The 23783-nt window shown below is 30.5% G+C and overlaps 1 protein-coding gene across 5 annotated transcripts in view; it reads left to right on the top strand.

Moving 5' to 3' along the window:
* The window catches only part of LOC113551121 (calcium-activated potassium channel slowpoke), a 70017-nt gene extending 48146 nt beyond the window's left edge, over positions 1 to 21871 (top strand). For 2 of the 5 annotated variants that reach the window (XM_026953164.1, XM_026953161.1), the window contains exons 13-28: positions 268 to 423; positions 516 to 592; positions 1695 to 1751; positions 3157 to 3207; positions 6680 to 6742; positions 7537 to 7566; positions 9666 to 9792; positions 10117 to 10179; positions 10901 to 11072; positions 11144 to 11368; positions 11503 to 11686; positions 13979 to 14229; positions 14797 to 14909; positions 17127 to 17288; positions 19224 to 19317; positions 20435 to 21871. In XM_026953164.1, coding sequence (XP_026808965.1) covers positions 268 to 423; positions 516 to 592; positions 1695 to 1751; positions 3157 to 3207; positions 6680 to 6742; positions 7537 to 7566; positions 9666 to 9792; positions 10117 to 10179; positions 10901 to 11072; positions 11144 to 11368; positions 11503 to 11686; positions 13979 to 14229; positions 14797 to 14909; positions 17127 to 17288; positions 19224 to 19317; positions 20435 to 20521 — 1912 coding nt within the window. In that variant the 3' untranslated portion in view covers positions 20522 to 21871. The remainder of the gene's footprint in view (positions 1 to 267; positions 424 to 515; positions 593 to 1694; positions 1752 to 3156; positions 3208 to 6679; positions 6743 to 7536; positions 7567 to 9665; positions 9793 to 10116; positions 10180 to 10900; positions 11073 to 11143; positions 11369 to 11502; positions 11687 to 13978; positions 14230 to 14796; positions 14910 to 17126; positions 17289 to 19223; positions 19318 to 20434) is intronic. The other 3 variants (XM_026953162.1, XM_026953165.1, XM_026953163.1) reach the window with 3 other exon arrangements.
* Positions 21872 to 23783: the final 1912 nt, after the last annotated feature.

Raw genomic sequence — 23783 nt, 5'->3', positions numbered from 1 at the left:
ATGATGAAAACATTAATCAGCATGTACAAAAATGGCTTATTATTTTTTTGTTTATTAAACGCATATAACGGCATGAATGCATGGTGCATAACGTTTTGTATCGTCGTCGTACGTGCTTGTGTTCGTGTGGTTTGCGCATGATTTTTATTTTTATTTTTCAACAGCCGACACAAATTCTGACAAAAAATTATACATAAAATAATCACATACAATTCTTTATGATTCCGAAATAAATCATCTAATGCTCGTCCATGTTTAAACGTGCAGGTTGTGCTTCACGAAGCTGAAACTTCTGTTGTTGGCTATTGAAATAAAAGGCGAGGACGGACGGGACAGCAAGATATCAATAAACCCCAGAGGTTCCAAGATACAGGCGAGCACGCAGGGGTTCTTTATCGCTCAATCAGCTGACGAAGTCAAAAGGTTTGTATGGTTAATTGATATATATATTTTAATATAATTTTTCAATATTTAAATAGTATAATTTTATAAATGTTTTATTTATGTGCGTTTAGGGCTTGGTATTACTGTAAGGCATGTCACGAAGAAATTAGAGACGAAACGCTGATCAAGAAATGCAAGTGCAAAAACTGTGAGTATTATTCGCGATAGTTTTATTTTACAATCCTATTGTGTATGTGAATCTTCAAATGCACTGGTCGACAAAACTATATATATATACCTAAGTATAAGGTTTCTGTACTATTTTTTCTTTATTTTCGTGCGACATAAATGATCTTCATTGTCTACCTTTACTCGCATACCTACTGTATATTTATATATGTATTAGTATATATACATATATATACATATATATATATATATATATATATTAATGCAACCTTGCAAATAAACAAAAAAAAACACATTTTTTTCATTTTAAATTTATTTTTGTTTATTGTTTAGCCCACCCATCCCCCGCCGCTGTAGACCGATTTAATGTGCGCCGGAACAATGCAACACGAACTTATTAAATTCATAAATTCGAATCACGTGACCATACAATTACGACCAGTATTGTTATGTGTGTATTAAGACTTAAAGTTCGGGCGCATATTAAATTGACTTGTTTTTCAATACAAAACAAAAACACTTTTGCCCATTTGCACTCCAATGTAGAACGAAATGTATACACATATTATTATTTGTTTAACTATATAATATATATACATTTTACACGTATGTACAATATATACGTATATAATATTATATACATGTATATTGTATGTTGTGTATATAATATATTAAATATAAGCCATATATATACATATTATTTTTTTTTGTCCACTACCTGAATACCGCTCACGACGATCACACGTTTTACGAGCTTAAGCAGCTTTATATTTTATTTATTTTTATACATATCGTAGAATTTTATTATTTTCTTCCATTACACAGCTATGTAATAATATATGCTGCATGTAATGTAACAACAGGACTACTACACTACCTGTAATAGTTTTTTGTTTACATTTTTAACACATGTTATTATTATCATCAAATAAAATAGGTACGATAATATCCTAAATATTCTGAACTAAAATTAAAAAAAAAAAACCTAATATTAAACGATTTGTACACATAAAAAAAATCCCCAGTTAACAATATTATATTGGTTATGTTTTTTATTTATTTATTTATCACATAATTTACTTTTACGTTCGAGTATTATAGAGAGAGACACCATGTTACAGATGTCGGTATGATTATGATGGAGACTGGAATGTTGGCACATAATTATAATTTCGAGGGTACTTATAAAAGTTTCAAAAAAAAAAAAAATAATAATAATAAAAAGTTACATGTGTTTGTGTTTTGAAGTCCGCTTGCCTGAATACGTCCATAAATACCTGGTCAATAACAATTTAATATAATATTTTAACCAATAATTACAGCGTATCGTCCGTATATAATATAATATTATTGTTTTTTTTCGTAACCGTACGGATATCGATGGGTTCTGAATTAATTTTGTACAATTTTAACTAGCCGTAATATCATCGAGATAAGGTCCGGATGTCGATACCGTTGAATCAAGTGGCTATTATTTTAATTAAATATGATAATATTATGTGCGTTACACATACTTTTATAAAGAGATTTGTAATATTTTATTTAACATAATATATCCCACCACCCCAAAGTCCCCTTATCTCATTTATACCTTAAGTTGAATTTTGTTGAGACTTTTGTAAATATATCGCCCATATTTTCAATACACGTAATTATTATATCTGTGTACAAGTGAATTGACACTAAATTGATTGTTAGGGATATTAACCAATAAATTGTTTTTTTAACATGTTTTTATTATTTATTTATCCTAGGTTTTTAAAAAAAATATATAAAATTATACAATTTTATTTTGCCTATTTACACTATTGTATTAATGATCTATTCCGTATTAAATTATGCACGAATGTACAGTATATAACTATAAGCATTCGATTGAAAATTACATGTCATATAATTATTTCTATTAAAAAGTGGCAATTACTTTTATAGTTCGTTTATTTAAATTTTATATTATTCAAATGTAAATTAATTGTATATATTGTAATAATGCAACTTAAATCAATAAAATTCTGTTTAAGTTGATAAAACAAGCAAAATCGAAAATTTGTATTGTTTGTTTATAAAACCGATGATTAATAATTTTTATAGTAATATTAATCTGATTTGTAGTTGGAAACACTTCCTGAATAATATTTTTTTTTTTGTTATAAAATATACTAATAAATTTGAGTGTTTAAAATAAATGTTTTGAAATTTGAAGGACGTACCAATTAAGTCAATGTGATCAACCTCCGGTCCTTATTCGTGAGTATGTGTGTGTATCTTGTACGAATGTCTATTGCAAGTCTAATATTGAAATACCTACTAAATTACGATCCCATTTTTATTATATATTTTATTTTTTTATTATTGACGATTTAGTTAATAATATACATTATATATATATATATATACTTTTTTTTTTCTTTTACTAAATGAGGTTTTCTGGTTTTATATACACGTGACTAAAAATGTGAGATTTTTGTGTGTATTTGGACTGAAACTAATAAACGTTTTTCAGTAGCGTATAAATGACAATGAAACACAATAATTTTCACGTTTTCAATTTTTGTTTGTTTTTTTTTTCTAATTTTAACACAGTGGCGACATTCCGGAAAGGCGTTCGCGCTATACAAATGGTCGGACGGGCAAGTACGTTCAAATTCTCCTTAAATCAAATTTCTTGTTTGTCTACGAATTGATGCCTTTTTGATTAATTTTTAGCTGGTTTTCTAGTTAACAAAAATATTGTTTATATATATATATATATAATATATACATATATATATATATTTGGTATATTCATATTTATTTACTTATGTGTGTATATCTGATGTGTACAATATATGAATATAATATATACCTATTAATAATATTTATTTAATAAAAATGTATTTTCCTCTTGGTTTTTAATCGGCAGTGGGTTTATTTTTCTTTCGTATTTTCTGTGCTGTTGAACGTTTTACTTTGTGTGGTTTTTGTTTTTTTCCCTTTTTACGCTTTCTACCTGAAATAACCAATAATACCAAGTTAACCCTCATACAACACAACCTATCGTAGGTATATAATAATAATAACATAACGATTACATATTCGTAATGAGCAATTTTTTTTTTTTTTTTGTTGTACTTATGATTTTTGTTCAATAAAAAAAAAAAAAGAAAAAAAAGATTACATAACGAGTAGGAAATTTATAGTTATTATTACAAGCAATCAGGCTAAATTATATTATACTCACACGAGTAGTTAAGTATCATTACGAAATGAAAAATTAATCATCATTTTTTATTTTTTTTTTTTTATTTTTGGACTCAACTATCGTAGTTAGTTTCGGGATGGCTGCTGCATGTTTTCATATTAGGTTCATATTTATTTATTAATATTATTCTGTAGGTATATTAGTTGGGTCGATTTGGATTAGCATGTTGTTGTAATATTTAGGTACCTAAGTAATGAAAACCATTCACAAAGTTATAATACTATGATTAATATTGGTTTTTCTACTATTATTGGTCGACCGGTATAGATAATTATTCGTATTTGCTAGTTTTATTTTTATTATTATTTTCAAACACAACGTCACAGTTTTTCGCAAATATTGATTGTATTGTATTATGTGTTTATCGGATAATGTGTTCTCAGAAAATTTTATTAAATTCAACGTGTCTTATAAAAGTCCGCAACGACGTGTAAAAGCATAATATATTATTATCTTCTTTGACTTTGCTTTTATCCTTGTATTCCTACTATAAAATACCAACGGATACTCTTGACTGACGAAATTTCACGGTATAGATCATAATATTATTGTCTTGATCGGTTATCATATTATAATATCCGTGCTCGAATTAATATTACACTGGCGGTCAGTCGTCGTTATCGTATGACGGAAACAATATACCGACACGTTAATAATTTATTAACGTAGGTGTATAAAAAATATTATTCTACATTGTTATTTCTTTGATAAAACAATAATTACCGTTAGCAGTGGAACAGGTTCATGATGGGAAAATCACGTATCTACTCAATATCATCATCAGTGCCGGTTTTAGGAGTTTGGTTTAAGGGAGCTCAGGTTGATGTCCTAGATTTTTTTTAATTTTGTAAAGTGATAAATAACCTATTAAGAATATTGAATAACGTTAAAAAAAAGATAGTATTTAAAGAAATTACACGCAAACGCTTATTGTTAAGTGTTCTGGACTCAGTTTTATCCCTACTTGTGACTCAAACACACGAGCAAAGGTTTACCCAATTAAAATGTTTTCTTTTTTAAACCCATCTTCACTTTTACTAAAACAAAAAAAAAAAAATGTTTAATTAATGCATCAGTTGACTTATAAATAGGAATTTTTAAGGGACCTGCAATATTAGTATAGTTGCACCCTGGCCTTCTGAGACTTAAATCGGGCACGGGTCATTACGCCTATATTTAGTCGGTCGAAATGGAAACGCGAAAGCCGATTCACACCGTCTTGGTTTCCGTACAATACTGTTTCTGTAGTGTATTGGTACACGTACACATACGACGTTTATTGGCACTTTCGAGTGTCGTCGTAACATCGAATCGAGCTGCGGCTAAAGTGCACAGTATAAAATACCGAGTTGTCGAGGCCGTTTCGTGTGTGTGTGTGTGTGTATCAGACAATGCGGACGGAGATCCCGACGGCGGCGGTTGCGACGACGACGACAACGACGAATACGGCGCGCACAAAGTTTTTGGCGGCCGGCCATATATTATATTATATGCAGTTGTTGTAGGTACCTTTATTATACGAATGCGATTGCTGCCGAACTCACATTCACCCCGGAGATTGATTACTATTACTTTTACCATTACCATAACTATTATCGTTATTATTATTCAACGATAAAATAATATAAAACTTATATGATGGGTTTTACGTGTTTGCTGAAGATATGCACGCATAATGTTATATATTGTGATAACCTGGCATTAGAGTTGCATGCGGTCTTTATCGATTACTGTTTATGTTTCCGTTTTGTTATTTAAATATTTATTATTATTATTATTATTATTATTATTGTTATTATTTTCGGAACAGAGTTGGATGGTTTGAAGTAAGTTAATAATAATATATATTGAAAACCGAAGAAAAATAACGTAGATTTAGGTGTGGGTAGAACTGAACGCGCGTTGGCTTGACCTCGATATGACAACGTGCAGGCAAACAGATAATATTATATGATTCTTTATCGAAGATGTTTTCGCGAATCAGAAATAGAGGTATATATGCTTTCTTATTGTTGTATCTGCGCAGTTTTTTTCCGGGTTGATTCGCGCTGAAAATAGTTATTTTTCCGGGTAATCTGTGTCGGGTGTCGTCGTTATACTATTCCATTATATTTATTTAAAAATATCAGTTAACATCTGATTTATCGAATAAAAAAATCACAGTTTAATTATTTTATTAAATTTTGCGTTAAAAAAAAAAAAAATACATAAATGTTATATTCAGTTTTCACGTATAAAACTGTACAGATCGAAAAACTTTTTCATTCAATTTTTTTGACAGTCAGCAATACAAAACTTAAAGGTATTTCTGTTGAATTTAAATTGCAGACAAATATCGACATCTTTGTATTTTGGATCGATAAAAGCAAACTGAGTACTACATAGTTAAAACTATAATATGAATACAAAGTTGTAGTTTCCCAGTTACTATCTATATATTTCAACTAGATTTGAATTACATTTACCAAATAATATTATGTTACTATATTATTATAGTTAAGAGTATTCGTTGATATAGTTAAATATTTATTTTTCTATCCTTTGAAAATATACGTCACGTTAGGGTTTCAAGCAAGATATACGTATACCTACAACAGATTTAGTAAAAAAAAAAAAAAAAAAACAATAAAATGTTCGATAAAGAATCGAAATTAAATTCTTAATAATTATCAAATATATCGATGCTCAAATTATGTGGTTTTTGTAAATTGCGTATGAAAATACTATGATTAATTGTTCACGTGTGTTTGTTGGGGATAAATGATGAAAGTATAATAAAATATTTGAATATAACATTCTAAATTTTTTTTTTTAAATAAAAACTTTTATGTTGGTTAGTGAATTTTGGAATGTATGTTCTTTCAGACGATCATCCTCCCCCCACGGAAACTCCACCAACTCTTCCAAAGAGAGTACATAATATCAGAGGTACAACAATAAAAACAAAACAAACTGCTGTTGCTTTTGCCTTTATATTGTCTTAAGTGCATTGTGTCTTCGACGTGGCACTCTTGATGGTTCCTTCATCCCTTCATCTATCTTACATATTATAATACATTAATCCTTACACGTGTTTTTGTTCACATGAAAAAAAAAAAACATAAAATAAATAAGCACATGTTATATATTATACAAACTCTCATTATGCGACACGACAATACAATTTTCTGCTAATTTTCACGATTAAAATTATTGTCAATTAATCTATTCGATTCCATCAACATATTATGTTTACATATTTACCTATCCGTGTGAAATGTAAAATGTATCTTCCCGTTTGTTTGAACATTGTTTTAATTTTTTTTTTTTTTGTATTTATTTCATCAATCAGTAGATTTATTATATTAATTTATACGTCAACTATGCTGTGTGCAATGTTATGCATCATAATAATTAACAATGTATGGCGAAATATTTTACACTCGCTAATTTATTATTATTACTTATTATTTACAATATTAATCGCTCTTGAGAACGTTGTTTATTGAAGCCATAATATTTACAATTGCTTGATATGCGCTGGCCTTAACTATATTATAATTCTATTGTTATTATTATTATTGGGTTTTGTTAATATCGCTTTCGTGACATTTGTTTGTAATTTTGTTTTTGGTTTTTTGAAGTGTTTTTATTTTGTGTATTTGACGTTTACTAAAACTCTTACTTTCTATATTAACGCTTTTTAATCGTCTTTGTATTTTTTTTGTTCAACCTTTTCTCAGGTGACGTCGGAAAGGAAAAGGAAATAACACGTAAGTCACCATACAGCACTGTAAATTACATTTTTATATAGCCAATAATGTTCACACAATGCACTTTGCCGCGCGCTTGAAAAAAGTAAACGGCTGTCATAGTGACCGTTGTCGCAAAGTTTATGGACCGTTATATTATAACATTAATGGGAACCGAAAATCACCCGTAGTGCGTGGCAGGGATAATGTACACGAAAAATGTTTGTCTTTAGTGTAGGACGATATCGTATTAAATTATCATTGAAATAAACCGCACGAACAAATACATAATGGACGTACTAAAATACCAAAATGCGCAATAAAACAAAAATCATCTGAGTGGGTCATTGCCGGCGCGCGTTTAATAGATTATGTTCGTTTGCAGTTGTACATGATATAAAATTATGAATTTACAGTAGGTTGTAGTATAATTTTGCGAGGCGTTCAGTGGTCAAAGTGGATCAATATCAGCGGTCAGCGGGGAGATGAAGAGGGGTTTCCACTTATTTAGTTAATTCGTAAACTTTGCGTGGGGTCACTTCGATCACTATAGATGGCGGTCACGTGGAATCACATCAAGCTCAAAAGTGCAGTGGCGAGCTGTTCAATCACCGGGAGGTTTTTATAAACTGCAGGACGACGATATCGATACCGAAATGTTTACTAATATTTTGGAACTACAGTTTGCGCGTGTTCAATTATTTACTCTTTTGCCATCTCTCTCACACACCGGTGTTCTATATTATCTTCTCATTGTTTCAACTTATAACCGATATAAAATTATCGTTCTAAAAGGGGTGATTGGAAAAGTTTGACGCGGAAATTTAACTGGGATTTTTGTTTCGATATTTAGGTTTTCATGTACGATACAAAGTGCCTACCTTTAGTGTAAACGAGAGCAGACTGGATTATTAAACTAATATTATTGTAATTTTGTTGCTTACACATACTTAACGAAATATTTCATTTCCTGCGTAAGCCATCGTCGAGTATACAAAGTTGAAAAAAGCTGCACAAGTAGGTATTTGATTTTTTATCCACGTGTTATAACACGAATTGTTTTCACCGCTACTACTATTTAATCGCTGTTTCGTAATTCTAAACTATAGTGTTTCTAAAACAGCTACCTACGCCATTAAATTCGCACCATGCCTTAGTTAGGTTATCTAACATTGTTTCATAGAGACTATATAGGATATTAAAATACAACTGTAACTAGAACCGCTGTGCCAGCTGTATAACGCATTAATAACAATACTTTATACCATCGTCGTCCTAACGTTTTATATCCTCATTAGAATTTCAGGATGGCTTCCATTAACTTGTTAGTTTTATGGTAATATTTTATTTTTCGATAATTACTATCGATTATTTATAAGGCCCCTACCTTATGTCCATAGACTATTTGCGATATTAAGCGGAACAGTTTTGATTACCGTTACTTAAACCGTAGATGTTCATAGTTTAGTGTACTAAAGGGAGCCGGCAAAGCGCATTATAGTTTGCTCGGCCAAAAATAGCATTATAATAATAATAATGTAAATAGCAAATCGGTGGCGTACGGTGAATAATATAGTTTATTTTAATATAAGGAGTGTCTAGAAAAATGTGCTGATGTCAGAGTTGGCGTGAAATAGCAAAAAAGGAACGAAATTCACAATGAAATACTGTGTGTGTGTGTGCGTTTGTATGGGATGGTGGCAGGGTGACGGTATTTGAGATGAATCGTTGGCGAGTAATACGTCTACTTTAGTTGGTGTAGGTAGTGGTGCTGGTTGGAATACTAAGGGGCATAAAACGGAGAAGATTAAGGGGAGAGATAAATTAACGGCTCTAGTTCAGACAGTTTTAGCCGGGAAACGACGCACAATAGCAGCAACAGAGAATAGTTTCGACGTTTGCAACGGCCTTTGTTTGGTACATTGTTAATTCGAATTTAGTGGTGAGAGAAGATCGAGCTCAGAGTCGCGGGTAAAAGTTTTGAGTCGGTATATATCACTTTATTGTGTTGGTGGTAAAAATAGGATGTTTCGAAAGAGAAACGAAAAACATCTAAAATAGAGAGAATAAATAAAATCGTTCACGAGTTCTGCAACGTTATGTATGCTTTATATTTTCAGTGTTGGGCAACAAAAATACACCAACGGCAATGCCTAATTCGATAATGTCGGCGGCAAAACAAGTGAACAAAGTGAAGCCAATCAACCGTCCGGCGGACAAAGGGTCGCCTAACCAAAATTACAACCGGTGAGATACATGGCATTTTTAAAGAACACGATATTATTATGAATTAATACTATGACATACGAACGATATATTCGGCCTTTTGTTGTTGTTGTTGTTTATTTGTTGTTTTTTTCATTTTCGTTTTTACACTAACGAACTCTTAACAAATTCTATTGCATTAATTCCTCACACGAATCCAACCTCTAACACATTTAATATACACATACAATATAACCACATGTGGTTTATTATTATTTTCTTTTTTAATGATTATTTTCCATTTTCTCTCCTTTTTATTCGGTGTAAATTAAATGTTTGATCGTGGTCGTCTTGAATATATTGCAGAGCTCAACAAGAAGAAGGAAGCTACGCCGGATATCAACTCGCATACGAAGTTAAAAAATTATTGTACGCTTTCTACTTAATATAATATTATACTATTCCACCAATCTTGTCCTGCTTGTTTCTATATATTGTTATTTTTTCAATCCTATGTTGTTTGCTTTATATTAATTCGCTTGCCTTAGAGATATATTTTACGTTTGTAGCTCGATATGTTTTTTTTTTCATTAGACGTATGTTTCCTTTATGACAAACAAGTGGTCTTAAATGTTTGGCACTTAGATTATTTGAGTTACTTTTAAAAAATATTTTTAATTTTTTAATTTTTAATTTAACGAATGTCAATTGATTTTTATACGATTCGAGTTAATAGTAAATTTTTAGAACTGAAAAACTTGAGTTAAATAAGTGTGATTGTATCATTAACTTAAATTTGAGTAAGATACAATATTGGAAAAGTCGTTTCAAAATTTTGAAAAATTAAAAACGTGTTATTTTCAAAATACGTTTTACCTACGTCTAATTTCAACACGTATTGTTTTTTATTGTATGTAATCTATTTTGTTAAAATTGATTTATTATTCTATATAGGTCATTAATATTTAATATATATATTTATTATTATTTATTTACTTATTTTTATTTAATTTTTTTTTTGTAGCAGCAATATTATTTTACTGTGTAAAATATTATGTTGACATTATTATTATTAAACTCGCTCATAGTGATTTGTATTTAAGACAAAATTAATTGATAAAATCTTCATTATTTCTATGTGTGATCAAAGACCGACGACCAGAGGAGGATCGGCCGGCACAAACATAAATAGCAACGGTATTCAAATCGGTATCGCAGACGACCAAGCGAAAGACTTTGATTTTGAAAAGACTGAAATGAAGTACGACTCCACTGGTATGTTTCATTGGAGTTCGGCTAAAAGCCTTGAAGAATGCATCCTGGTAAGTATTAACATAAAATTCTATATTATTTGATGAACGTTTTTTAATATTGGAAATTTCAATGTTTTCAGGACAGGAACCAAGCCGCGATGACCGTATTGAACGGTCATGTCGTGGTGTGCCTGTTTGCTGATCCGGATTCGCCGTTGATCGGACTTAGGAATTTAGTTATGCCTCTACGTGCATCAAATTTCCACTACCACGAGCTCAAGCACGTGGTGATCGTCGGCGCTGTGGATTATATTCGCCGCGAGTGGAAAATGTTACAAAATTTACCGAAAATTTCTGTGCTCAATGTATGTCGTATATAATTTTTTAAATAAAATAACATTATAAAAACACAAATATAATATCAACACCCTCACTGCGTTTTCACCAGGCTGCAAAAAGTTTACTGCAAATAACAATAAATTTTTTTTTACATTTTCAGGGATCGCCACTGAGTCGAGCCGACTTACGAGCGGTTAATGTAAATCTGTGCGATATGTGTGTGATATTGTCGGCAAAAGTTCCTAGCAATGACGACCCTACGTTGGCTGACAAAGAGGCCATTTTAGCGTCGTTGAACATCAAAGCGATGACTTTCGACGACACCATCGGAGTGCTCACGCAAGGTAAAAAAAAAAAAATTATAAAAGGCGTAGGTATGTTAAATATTCATTGAAAATCAAATACAGCTGACACTGTATTTTTTACACATAAAGAAGCGTCATTTAATATTTCATGTTACCGTTAACGCCTTTATAGTATCTTTTGCAGTATAATACGTACTACTGTAAAACTTATTTAATCTGTATGTAAATGAAAATATATTTTGTATATAAATTGCATCGGCTACTTACAATTCACAGTTCACAATCAATTTCCGATTAAATTTGAAAATGTCTTTACTATTTATCTCTGTGCCCATTACACATTCTTTCTTTAAATTCGTTCAGTATTATAGTGGTTATACTAATTTTTCTCAATTAATAATAAATATGGTTTTATTAAGTTGTAGACAATGTAGACCATCCGAACGAGCTTAATGACTAAATAGAAGCTGTATTTGACACCACTTTAAGTTGTTTACCACATGAATGAAATAAATGGAACTGTTTATGGGACAAAGATTGGATTGCAAAACCTTTTTAACCGATATGATTCTACATTACTCGTGTATTTGCACTATTCTTAACTTCTATTGATATTATTTAAGCTCTAATTGACATTATAATATTATATTTCGATCAAATTTTATATTAAAGATTGCGTAATTTATCCCGACATGTACAATTTTCTCCTGTGCATAGTTTGTAACTACGCTCATCGTTGTTTATTATATAAATATAAATAAATTAAACTTTTTTAAGATACACAAAACTAAAAATGTAGAGATCTTGATTTCGACCACATTCCCATAAATTAGTATAAGAGTTAGTTATGGTATATTTTTTTTAGTAAAATATTGGCCAAATTAGTAATAATGATATAAATATCACACCAAAGTTGTTTTTATTACTACAGATATTGTATTTCAGACATTTTTTTTTTTTGATTTTGATAAATCTTAAAGTTTAAAATAATAAATCATTATTAAATACAACCAGTGGCGTAATTTGTGAAATATATCAGGGGTTGCAAAAATTATTCAAGATGCTCAAAAAACGTGGGGGCTTTGCCCCCACACCCCCAACATTATAAAAACAAACAATGTCTTAATATATTATATTAATATAAAAAACATTATAATAATTAATCTATATAATTATTCTTATATTATATACTTGTAGATATATGTTATTAAAAACTATATATTTAACATTTTTATAATTAATATATAGTACAAAACCATTAGTTTTATTTAAATTTTAAATCACATAATATTTTATAATTATAATGTAATAAATAATATCAATCGTTTACAGTTTTAAAATTTTAGGCTTTAGCAGTCTTATTATTGTTTTCTATTTTAATGTATTTATAGTAATGATTGATACATTTACCTTAATTTGTATTTAATTTATTATAGTAAATTGTAATCAATTGTATTATTTTATTGTTCGAGTATTGCTAATATTTAATTTCAATTTTCTCATTCTTCAACATTTCATAATAAATTAAGAGGACTTAGTACCCGCATGTGTCGTATCCGTCTTACACACTCACGACATAGCAAATTTTTGTTCTCTAGTTTCAATATTGTAGGTACTGTTAGTTTTGATATAAGAGTGAACTGACCTATTATAAAATGTAAAGATAAGATTATTATCCAGGACCCCTTTTAGCCTTTTATTTTTAAGTAAGTTATGATCATTTTAAAACGTCCTGTATAATAATCTTATCTTTACATTTTATAATAAGTCAATTCACTCTTATATCAAAAGTAACAGTACAATATTTAAACTAGTGAATGAAATTTTTCCATGTCCTGAGTGTGTAAAACTGAGACAAACACATGCGGGCACTACGTCCACTGAACTAAATAATTACTTACTCATTATTATTATTTTTTTTTTAATATCTAGTGATAAATCATAAACATGGAAATTTCAGGGGTTACAAAATAGTACTTTTGCAACCTTTAGATTATGTTTGGGGTCGCACTTGCGACCCCCCCCCCAATTACGCCATTGAATAAAACGAAATCTAAACATGTTAATTTTCGATGCAGAACATCTATACAATGTCTCTGTGTTCGGAAATATATCTAATAATATAATAATACAAATTGTATGTATCTAAATTGTATGTATGAATGTATGATACCTAATATAATACATAATAATATAAGATTTTGTAATTGAATGTTTTTGAAAAATCTATTTTTTTTTTCATATATCACCTAAACATAAAAATATTTAATTAGGTACATAAAAAAAAATAAAATAAATACACATTTGATTTGCTTTTGATTTGTTGCGCAGACGAAACCGCGGTTACCAAACAATTTGATCCGGATGGTCTGAATTGCGCTGGTGGACCCATAGTGTTGCAGAGACGAGGGTCAGTGTACGGCGCCAACGTTCCGATGATTACTGAACTGGTCAACGACAGCAACGTACAGTTTCTTGACCAAGACGACGACGACGACCCCGACACAGAGTTGTACCTCACCCAGCCGTTTGCGTGCGGTACGGCTTTCGCCGTCAGTGTCTTGGACTCGCTCATGTCGACGGTAAGTAATAATATAATATATAATAATTTAATAAAATTTCACAAACATAAAAAATAATATTAATATGCATGATTGCGATCTAAACGAAACAATATGTATTTGAATATGGACCTCTCACTTACTAACCCTTCCACCAATATAAATTGTATATATATGAATTAATAAGAAATATTGCTTTGATTGTATAAATATAGTAACTATAAATTATCTAAGAACACATTATACTTTGCCAATTTACCTTATTGTGCCACCTTCAACCCTACCCTGACTAGGTGGGTCATTATCGCATTGCGCTTTCCGTGATTCCCCTTATCAGTTATCGATCGGGGTCAAAAACTTACGTCATAGGATGTTCGCTCGCCAGGAAAAAATGTTAATGTAAAACATCCGTCGACAATATTTAAACACGTAGGACATTTGTATTTGTATAAACTGTTGATCGTGTTTACCGTACTTAAAACTCTGTTATTGTAGTAGCGTGTTATGATAGGTGTGTGACATTAATATTTGATAACGGTGAATCCACGTGTATATTGTAATAAAGTATTATTTTGTTTCTGTTTTTAGACGTATTTCAATCAAAACGCGTTGACGCTCATCCGATCGCTGATTACCGGTGGAGCGACGCCTGAACTTGAACTCATTTTAGCTGAAGGAGCTGGTCTCCGCGGTGGTTATAGGTCAGTTTAATAATTATCTTTGTGCATACAGTATATTTAAGCATTTTGTTTCTTAACCAACAACTAACGGTTGAACCACGCGATGGACCTCCTATGCATATCGTTAAGTGTTTTGTTCTACAAAAGTAATGTTATATCTAACGATTTAAAATACATATAGCTCTTGGTCATTTTATTATAGTTGATCAAAACATTCTAAACGATAAAATTGTAATTACACCTTACTAAAGTATTAGAAAAGTAAAACCACCTTAAATTAATTTAAGTTACTAAATTATAACACATAAAAAATTATTTTTATTATATAGGTAATACAAACCCAATTGTATCACATTACCTAAATTTAAATCGTGGATTCTAGGGTGTTACCAATGGACCCCCTCTTCTGTTCTTCTACTCTTATAATTGCATCATTATATAATTTGCTTATTGTATAGATTTTAAATAAACCTTTTTCTTTAGAAAATAAGATAAAAATCATCGATTTTAGTAATTATGCAACATTATATTACTTTTTTACAAGCAACAGGCTATTTACTGTATATTCATTATTCATTAAGTAATAGAAACTTAATTTAACTTAATAATATCTATATTTTAATACTCGAATTAGTATTGTTGATAGTTAATAAAATAAGCCAAATAGCTTTTTTTTACAATTAGCGGATTTACAGCTTGTTGAATTCATATTACACACGGTTATTTTAATTTTTTAAATTGTTACGGAGTTACCGTAGGTATATTTTCTTATATTGATAAGCTCATTTTCTGTATTTTAAATAGTGAATTCAATGTAGTTTTTTTCGTTGCAAGAAATTGAACAAAGCCATGTTATCAATGGTACCCCAGCGGCCAGCGATAAGTTCTTAATTTCTATAAAAAACGTCGTTATTACTTTTTCATTTGTCTCTGTAGAATCATATTTACTGTTATATTTTGACGACTTAATTTTGAACAATCAAGCGTCTCGATCTCAAATCAAACTATGCCGGTCCAGTGTAATACATAATAATTACGCGTGTGGTAAAGTTTTTGAGTTAAAATATACTCCTGGGACTTTTTATGAGTACGTAGTTCAAACACGCAAACTGCCTAGCGTTATTATAAGCATTATAACATAACAGAGGTTATTACTATACTTACTGCACCATCGATAAAATGCCGCATGTCAGCAGACGGTTATCGTGTTTTTTGGATTTTCGCAGAATATACACGGAATATTTTAAGTGCTATGCCATTATTATTATAGTGAAAATAATAACGATATGGCGGTATCGAAATCGAGTGTCGATAAAAATAATATAATTTGTAAGAATATAATATTATTCGTGTTGGAATGTTTATTGTAGCTCTATTCAAAAAGCACTAAAAACCTAAAAAAAAAAAAGGTACAAAGAACCTAAATAAGCAATCAAAATTGTTTATTTAATTATATTTTTATAAATAATGTATTTAAAATATGAAATTTCGGGCGAGACTCTTTTCGTCCAAATATTTTAAAACTACTTTACCTTTTCACCTAAAAATATTATAGCACTTTTTAACCACATTTTTATAATATATGTAGGTACTTTGGGAATCATTTTATTATTTATTTGTGTAAATTAGTTTTATACAGTCATTAAGCATTACCCAGAGATTACCATGAGGAGGCGGTTTTTATTACTCTCCAAAAATATATTATGTATTTGTAAATTTGTAACTGTGTTTTATTTATTTGTTTATTGCAATATATAGTGTTAAATAATGTATATTATTTGTGTTAAAAATATTATAAATTAAAAAATATATATCTAAAATAAATATAAAAATGTGGTTAAAATGTGCTACAATGTTCTTGGGGTAAAAGGTAATTTTAAAATATTTGGGTGAAAAGCGAAAGGTCATTTTGGGCAAACAGAGTTTTACACTTGAAATGTCTTATACGTACCTACATATCCATAGATATAACATTACAAGATAAAATTAATTTGACCCATTCCCACAAACGTTGTATAATGAATTAAAAAATTAAATATTGACTTATCAAATATTCCAAATACGCAACACATTTTATGAAACAAAATATTTAAAAATAAACATTTTATATTATAATATTTATGTAATTGGTGTAGTTTTAATATGAACAACATCTTAAATCTAAAATATTATATAAAGTCGATTTCGTTGTCACTGTCTTAGTTTTTCATATTTTAATAATGCTGTATGGGTTTTCAGCACTGACGAGAGCTTGGCCAACCGAGACCGGTGCCGGGTCGGTCAGATCTCGCTGTATGACGGTCCGTTGGCACAGTTCGGCGAAGCCGGCAAGTATGGCGACCTGTTCGTGTCCGCCCTCAAGTCATACGGGATGTTGTGCATTGGTCTATACAGGTACCGGTATGAACAACTAACTATACATGTTTTGTAGTTTGCTATTAACATTAAGTGCCATAACGAATTAATAGGGGTCCTGTTATTAATGATAATGATAATAATAAAAAAAAAAACATATTTTAAATTTAAAATGATTTTAGTGATGTGCAAACATTGCCGCCTCTGTAGATATGATATCACGACGGTAATTTTGTTTCTTCGACTCGACGGCAAACAGTATTAGATACATAGGTATTATTATATCTTATTATAATATAAACACGAACACGTGACATCACTACTGGCAAGCATAACTGCCATAATGCTACTACGTCATAATATTTATAACGATATCGCAATCACATCTGCAATAATTCGTAACTACGAGATTTTAGATTGATCGGGAGAAATCGAATTTAATTCTGAAGAATGATAATCTTAAATTCTTAAACAAGTAGATAGATTTAACGTCAATTAAAAATAATATTTATTGTATGAATAGTATGTGATGAAAAATAATAAAGATCTGATTTATTGTAAGACTTAAGTACGTGGTTTAAATTAAAAATTAAGATGCAAACATACGATTTTATATCAAAATAATGAAATTGCAACGTATTATAGTTTATAATAAACTACGTCGATACAAAATAGTAATGATAATTGTAAGTGAATTATAATTTTAATATGAAGCATGAATACTATAGTTGAATGGAAGTAGATAGATTTACTTAGGAGGGGATCAAAAGTTAAAAAAAAAATAAAAGTATAAAAGCGCAATGCAATCTAATTGCCAAGTTAAATTATATCAATAATTATTATTCGGAATAACTTTTAAGCTTAGCTGATAGAACGACGATTATTTGTCTCACTAAATAAGTATAGTTAGAGCATAGTTCAACAATAAGTTGTAATTGTTTTACTTACAAATGTTATTGTGGTCACGATATACGAAATTTGAATGGACCTATGATTTTATAGAATCTAGAATTTTTTTTTTTAATTGCGGTTGAAATCGTCACGAAATATGGGCGTCCGATCAATCATCAAATACACTTATTATTCTTATTCATAGACGTAATGGTGGCAATGGATGTGGTGCACACGTGTGTGTACAAAATGTAAATTGTTGTTTTAATATCATCGTTTTGATAATTTATTGATTTATCTACGATAACCATATGCTGTCGAGGAGATGAAAAATATTATTTTTTCGTCAGGGCCGAGTCAACAATGATCTAAACACGTTCGAAGATATACAATATTTTTTGAACAAACAACAGTGGTTTTATTTTCAAAAATAGGTGTTGGTGCCATATAATTAATGCAAATATTTGATGCTTTTTTCACTAATAACGTGAGAGAAAAACGGAAGTGTGAAGTTTTATTCTCAAAAAAGTGGTTATTTTATTGAAGAAAAATGATTGTTATATTATTATAAATATTTTTTTTATGAATATGTTGTTTTAAAATGACTTCAAAATATACATTTTTATTTTTACCTATCATAATAATTTTTCAAATTATTCGTATTTAAAAATTGTTCTTGATATACTTTGATATTTTAAAACCAATTTGGACGAGAAGTTTATACTTTTTAAGAATTATATTAAGTTTTAATGAGTGAAGTAATGGACCAAAATGTTGAGCAGTACCCTTTTTGATCACTCGGCTCTTGTCATTAATATTTTAAATATTTAAAATACAATTTATAAACTATATTGCCTAAGACTCGACCGTCAAAATTTTCCGCTTGTAGTTTTTCTGTTCAAACCGGACCCCTTTTAATTCACCCCTCCTTGTCCCTGGTTGCATTACTGTGTGTCTGTTTGTATGTCCGTGGTGTCGGTGTACTCTTAAATTATACTGTTTGTGATGTGTGTCGTCCTTTTTTTGCGTATTGCAACGCTGGCGGTGGAACGTCGCTATTCTCATCCGATCTCTTCGATGTTGTTACAGATTCAGAGACAGAAGTTCGTCTTGCGATGCGTCGTCGAAACGATACGTCATCACGAACCCACCGGACGATTTCTCGCTGATGCCCACGGATCAGGTAACCCTTATAATAACATATAATTATTGTTATCGTAGATTTATTATTTCGTTTCGAGTGTATGCGCGGCGATTCCAATACTACAGATAGGTGTGATTTAACAGACCGTCCGCAATCGTTATTATATTGATACGACATGCCCTTGTTATACTTATAACACTCTATAAAGTTTGTTGTAAAAATTCTTTACAATATTATGTAAAAAGCAAATTGATTTCGCAAAACATTTTGCTGGTAAATGATTATTTCTCGATTGCTCGAATTTATGTAAACGAAACGCGAACCGTACAAAATATGTTTTGCTGGTAAGTCGACATGAATCCTCGAACACCGTTCCGAAATTAAACCGTAGGAAGTCAAAATAAATTATCGTCTATACGCGTGGTTGAATCGCGTAATCCGCTTCGAATCGAAACCACCGTGAAACGGCGTCCATTAGTTATTATTTTTTCGATCCTCTACATGCGGACAGACAGACTGTCAGACAGGTCTGTGCTCTGTCGTCGTTGCTGACGGTCGATTAAGATTCACACAATCTAATAGTTTCGGGCACGTATAAATGTATAAGCCTTCCGTCGCGGTGGCTTTCGCAGGCAATACGATTCGAAAACGCGTTCTATTCTGGTCCGCGCGCTACACCGGGTCACAGCTTTCAACGATGCGCAGCGTACTCTTTTACCCGAAACTTGGCACTCGGTCAACGCGACATCAAGCCCGCGTGCGCAAGTGCAGTGCGGCATGCTCGGATAGTTCGTTTTAAATGCCACATAGTGAGGGGAAGCGGGGTAGCCGTTATTATGCCGTGAATGCTGCGGTGGCGCGTTCAGACGTATAGTATAATATCATAATAATTATTATAGGAATGTATATTATTATTATTTATGGGCGATGGGGGCGAGAGGCTAACAGGCGAAATTGAAAAAAAAAAAATCTCGAAATCCGACGAAACACGGTTGTTATTATTCTTATCGGCGTTCGAAATTTAACGACAATATTGTTATGTTTTCACGACGACAACGACATCGCTATATATCATCAAGGATTAATAGGGCCGCGACTATTGACTTTTAATCATTTTTTTTTTTTTAAAATATTTCTTATTTTTTATGCATCGCAGGTATTTGTGCTGATGCAATTTGATCCCGGGCTCGAGTACAAGCCCACCAGCCGAAACGGAGGACGCGCCAAAGACGACAACTCCTGACTATTGCTTTGTAGCGCTCTCACAGACGGTCCGTATTCGTACATCTAAATCGCACGGGGCCGGACTCGATTGCGCGGCAACCACACACTACAAACACGATCGCCACAATCACCACTACCACCACCACCACCACCACCTCCACAACCACAACCACCACGACCTCCGACACCTACGCCTCCACCGAACGTTGCGACACTACGACGATTTTCTTCGTGTCATCTCTTTTTTTCGTTTTCTGTAGCAAACGTTGATATTGTACTTCTGTTAATCGACAACGTGAACGAAAACTTGTCAACCACAGGCCTTTCGGCTATGTTGTTTGTCCACTCAATTATTTGTTCCGATATCGTCGACCTTATGTCGGACACCGGTTTGGTAAGCATCGACGTACGTGGTCGTCAATCCAAGTTAAATCCTACAAAATATACACTCAATCGTCATGTAAGGATTGTTTGTCACTCACCCGCTCGAGTATCTATACTAACTCGCATATACACACACATACACACACACCTATACGATGTACGTGTGTATAATGGATTGTTTAAATCTTACGTACAACTTAGGGTCAAACCTAAGACGTAAAATTGTATCAATCTTGTATACATACGTTCATTTTATACGGTAAACGACCACATAAGGTATTCATATGTGTATTTATATATGTGTGTGTGTGTGTGTGTGTGTGTGTGTGATTATGTTAGCGTATTTATGAGTGTATGAGTGAGTCCTGAAGTACATCGTCCTGAAAATCTTATGTATGTACGTGTTGTTTGAAAGATTAATGGTTTGGAGATTGCTCTGCGCGTTTTCGATAATCTATATTTTTTGAGGAAAGAGGACACAATACGACCCGTGCGTTAGTCAGGATTTTTCATTTCCTTTATCAAAAGTACTGTCAAGTCCTATCTGGACTTTCGTTTCGATTAGCGCACTGGATGACATCGTTTGTCCCTATGACCAACGTCGCCCGGAAATACATTTTCACGTTCGCTTTTTACGTACCTCATCTCCGATCTTTACGCTATATTTTTCTGCCGAATTTTTTTTTTACATTTTATTCGATCGTGTTGACACAACGTGTGCGTTGCCCCACTTTTCGAGCCTCGCCGCTGCGATTTAGACGACAAACGGACAACGTGTTAGCGCTACACCCGTTGGTAACTTTTTCTGTACAGTATAAAATCTCGTCGTGTAATAGTTTACTTAAATAACTACTTTATTGTTCATACTATAATAATTGTTTTGTAATCGTAAAATTTGATTATAATAATGTGTATTATGTAGAACACCAAAAGTTAAAATGAATATGTATAACGCTCGTTGTACCCTATAATGTTTTATTATTATCAAGAGTGTAGTTTAAAATTATAATCGCCTATGTATTATACAAAAAAAAGTTATAAGATAAAACCTTAGGAGAGCCAATTTACAAAAAAAAAATATTTAAGAAAAAAAGAAAAACTAAAAAAAAATTGTATCAGAATATGCTGTACCCTAATATACAGCAATGTTCTTTAGAAAATTCTATATATATATAAAAACAAAATTGTCATTTTTTTTTTTTTTTATAATTGTAAATATCAAATGTAAAGTGGTTAAAAAAAATTTTAGCGTGTAAGTTGAATAACTGTACATTATTAATTTCGAACATTATTTTATACACTGCGTTACCGAATTTATAATTGTATTTCAATAGTCTGAAAGTTATCATTTTTGAGAAAAAAAAATTTCGTTCATGAGCAGCTATATCTTAATTTTAAATATTTTTTTTATCATCTACTAAATTAGTACGATTTTTTATCATTATTATTATAATTATAATTATAACCATCATAAATCGCGGCTGTTTATGAATTCTTGTTAAAAATCATAATAATATTTTCAAAAATCACTACAACGGCACTAAAAGTTTTTTTACACGCAATTTTTGTATGAACTTAAAATGAAGTTCATTAAAAAAAGTATATATAGTTATATATAAATTAAAGTGTTATAGTTGAAATTACAAAATCACTGTTCTATTTATTCAAAATTGGGGGAATCAGGGGGGCTTGTGGGGAGCTTGTTATTATAAAATATATTTTTTTTTATTGTTATGAAGCGTTTTACATATTGCAATTTCGTGTAAACAATAGCAATACAAAATGAACAAATAACTATTACGAAAAAAAAAAAAAATATATCTATTAAAATACGAACAAAATATAATATTGGCTTTCTGAGACAATCAATATTTCTAAGGATAAACATGTTAAAACCGTATAAACCTTAATCGCGCAATAGACAAAAAAATAACAAAAATAATAATAATTGGACGTTTTATTTCTTGAAATAATTATCATAAATATTGCATACTTGAATCATAATGACGAGCTTTTTGTTAAAAAAATATCCCCTTACAATATAATATTATGTACATTTTTTTTTTTAAAAGACAAGTTTGGAATTTTAGTAATTTAAAATATCGCTTGAAAAAAATTGACATCGTTTTTTTTTTTTTTTTTGTAATCAGTTATGTTTGAAATTATTGTTGTTATATTATTGTTGTTTATTGCTATTGAAATAAAATTATATAATAATAAAAAATACTTAAAAACTATGCATAGTATTGTTTTGTTGATTTTTTGTAAATGCAAACAAATGACTGCTGAAAAAAAAATAAAAAAATATATGCTTTTTTCAATAACGTGAGTATGTTTTTGAAGAAATATATAAACAACTTTATTGTCATAATATGGCTTATATGATTTCATATAAGTGTATAAAACTATATGAAAAATAAGACATGTATTAGTATTGCAATTAAAGTAACTTATATTATTTGTGCGTAGTTTACTTCATAAAACAGCACGTTTAACGAGCATATTGAGGATTGCATGTAAGTAATATGATATTAGTATATAATATATTTTACTGTGTCAATTATTAATATAAATTTATAGTTATTATATTTATATGATTTTGCTAAAAGAGCTATTAAAGCGTTGAAAAATGTCATAAAAATTTTAAATTTACTTAAAAAAACGCTGATCTTATTTTAACATTGATAATAACTATACCTAAGTATTAATTTCAGGCTTGAATTTTTTTCACGTAGTCAGAATACAATGCGTGTTATAAAGTATTTTTTTCTTTTAATACCAATATTGTTCCAACATGGAATAAATGTTCAAGCGTGTCTTAGTTAGTTTATTCTAAGGTTATTATTATTAAAAATACTTTAAATTTAAAATCATGCACAAAAAAAACCAATGCTCAT

Source organism: Rhopalosiphum maidis, chromosome 2 (assembly GCF_003676215.2).
Source record: "Rhopalosiphum maidis isolate BTI-1 chromosome 2, ASM367621v3, whole genome shotgun sequence".
NCBI lineage: Eukaryota > Metazoa > Arthropoda > Insecta > Hemiptera > Aphididae > Rhopalosiphum > Rhopalosiphum maidis.
This window is presented reverse-complemented; position numbering and strand designations above follow the sequence as displayed.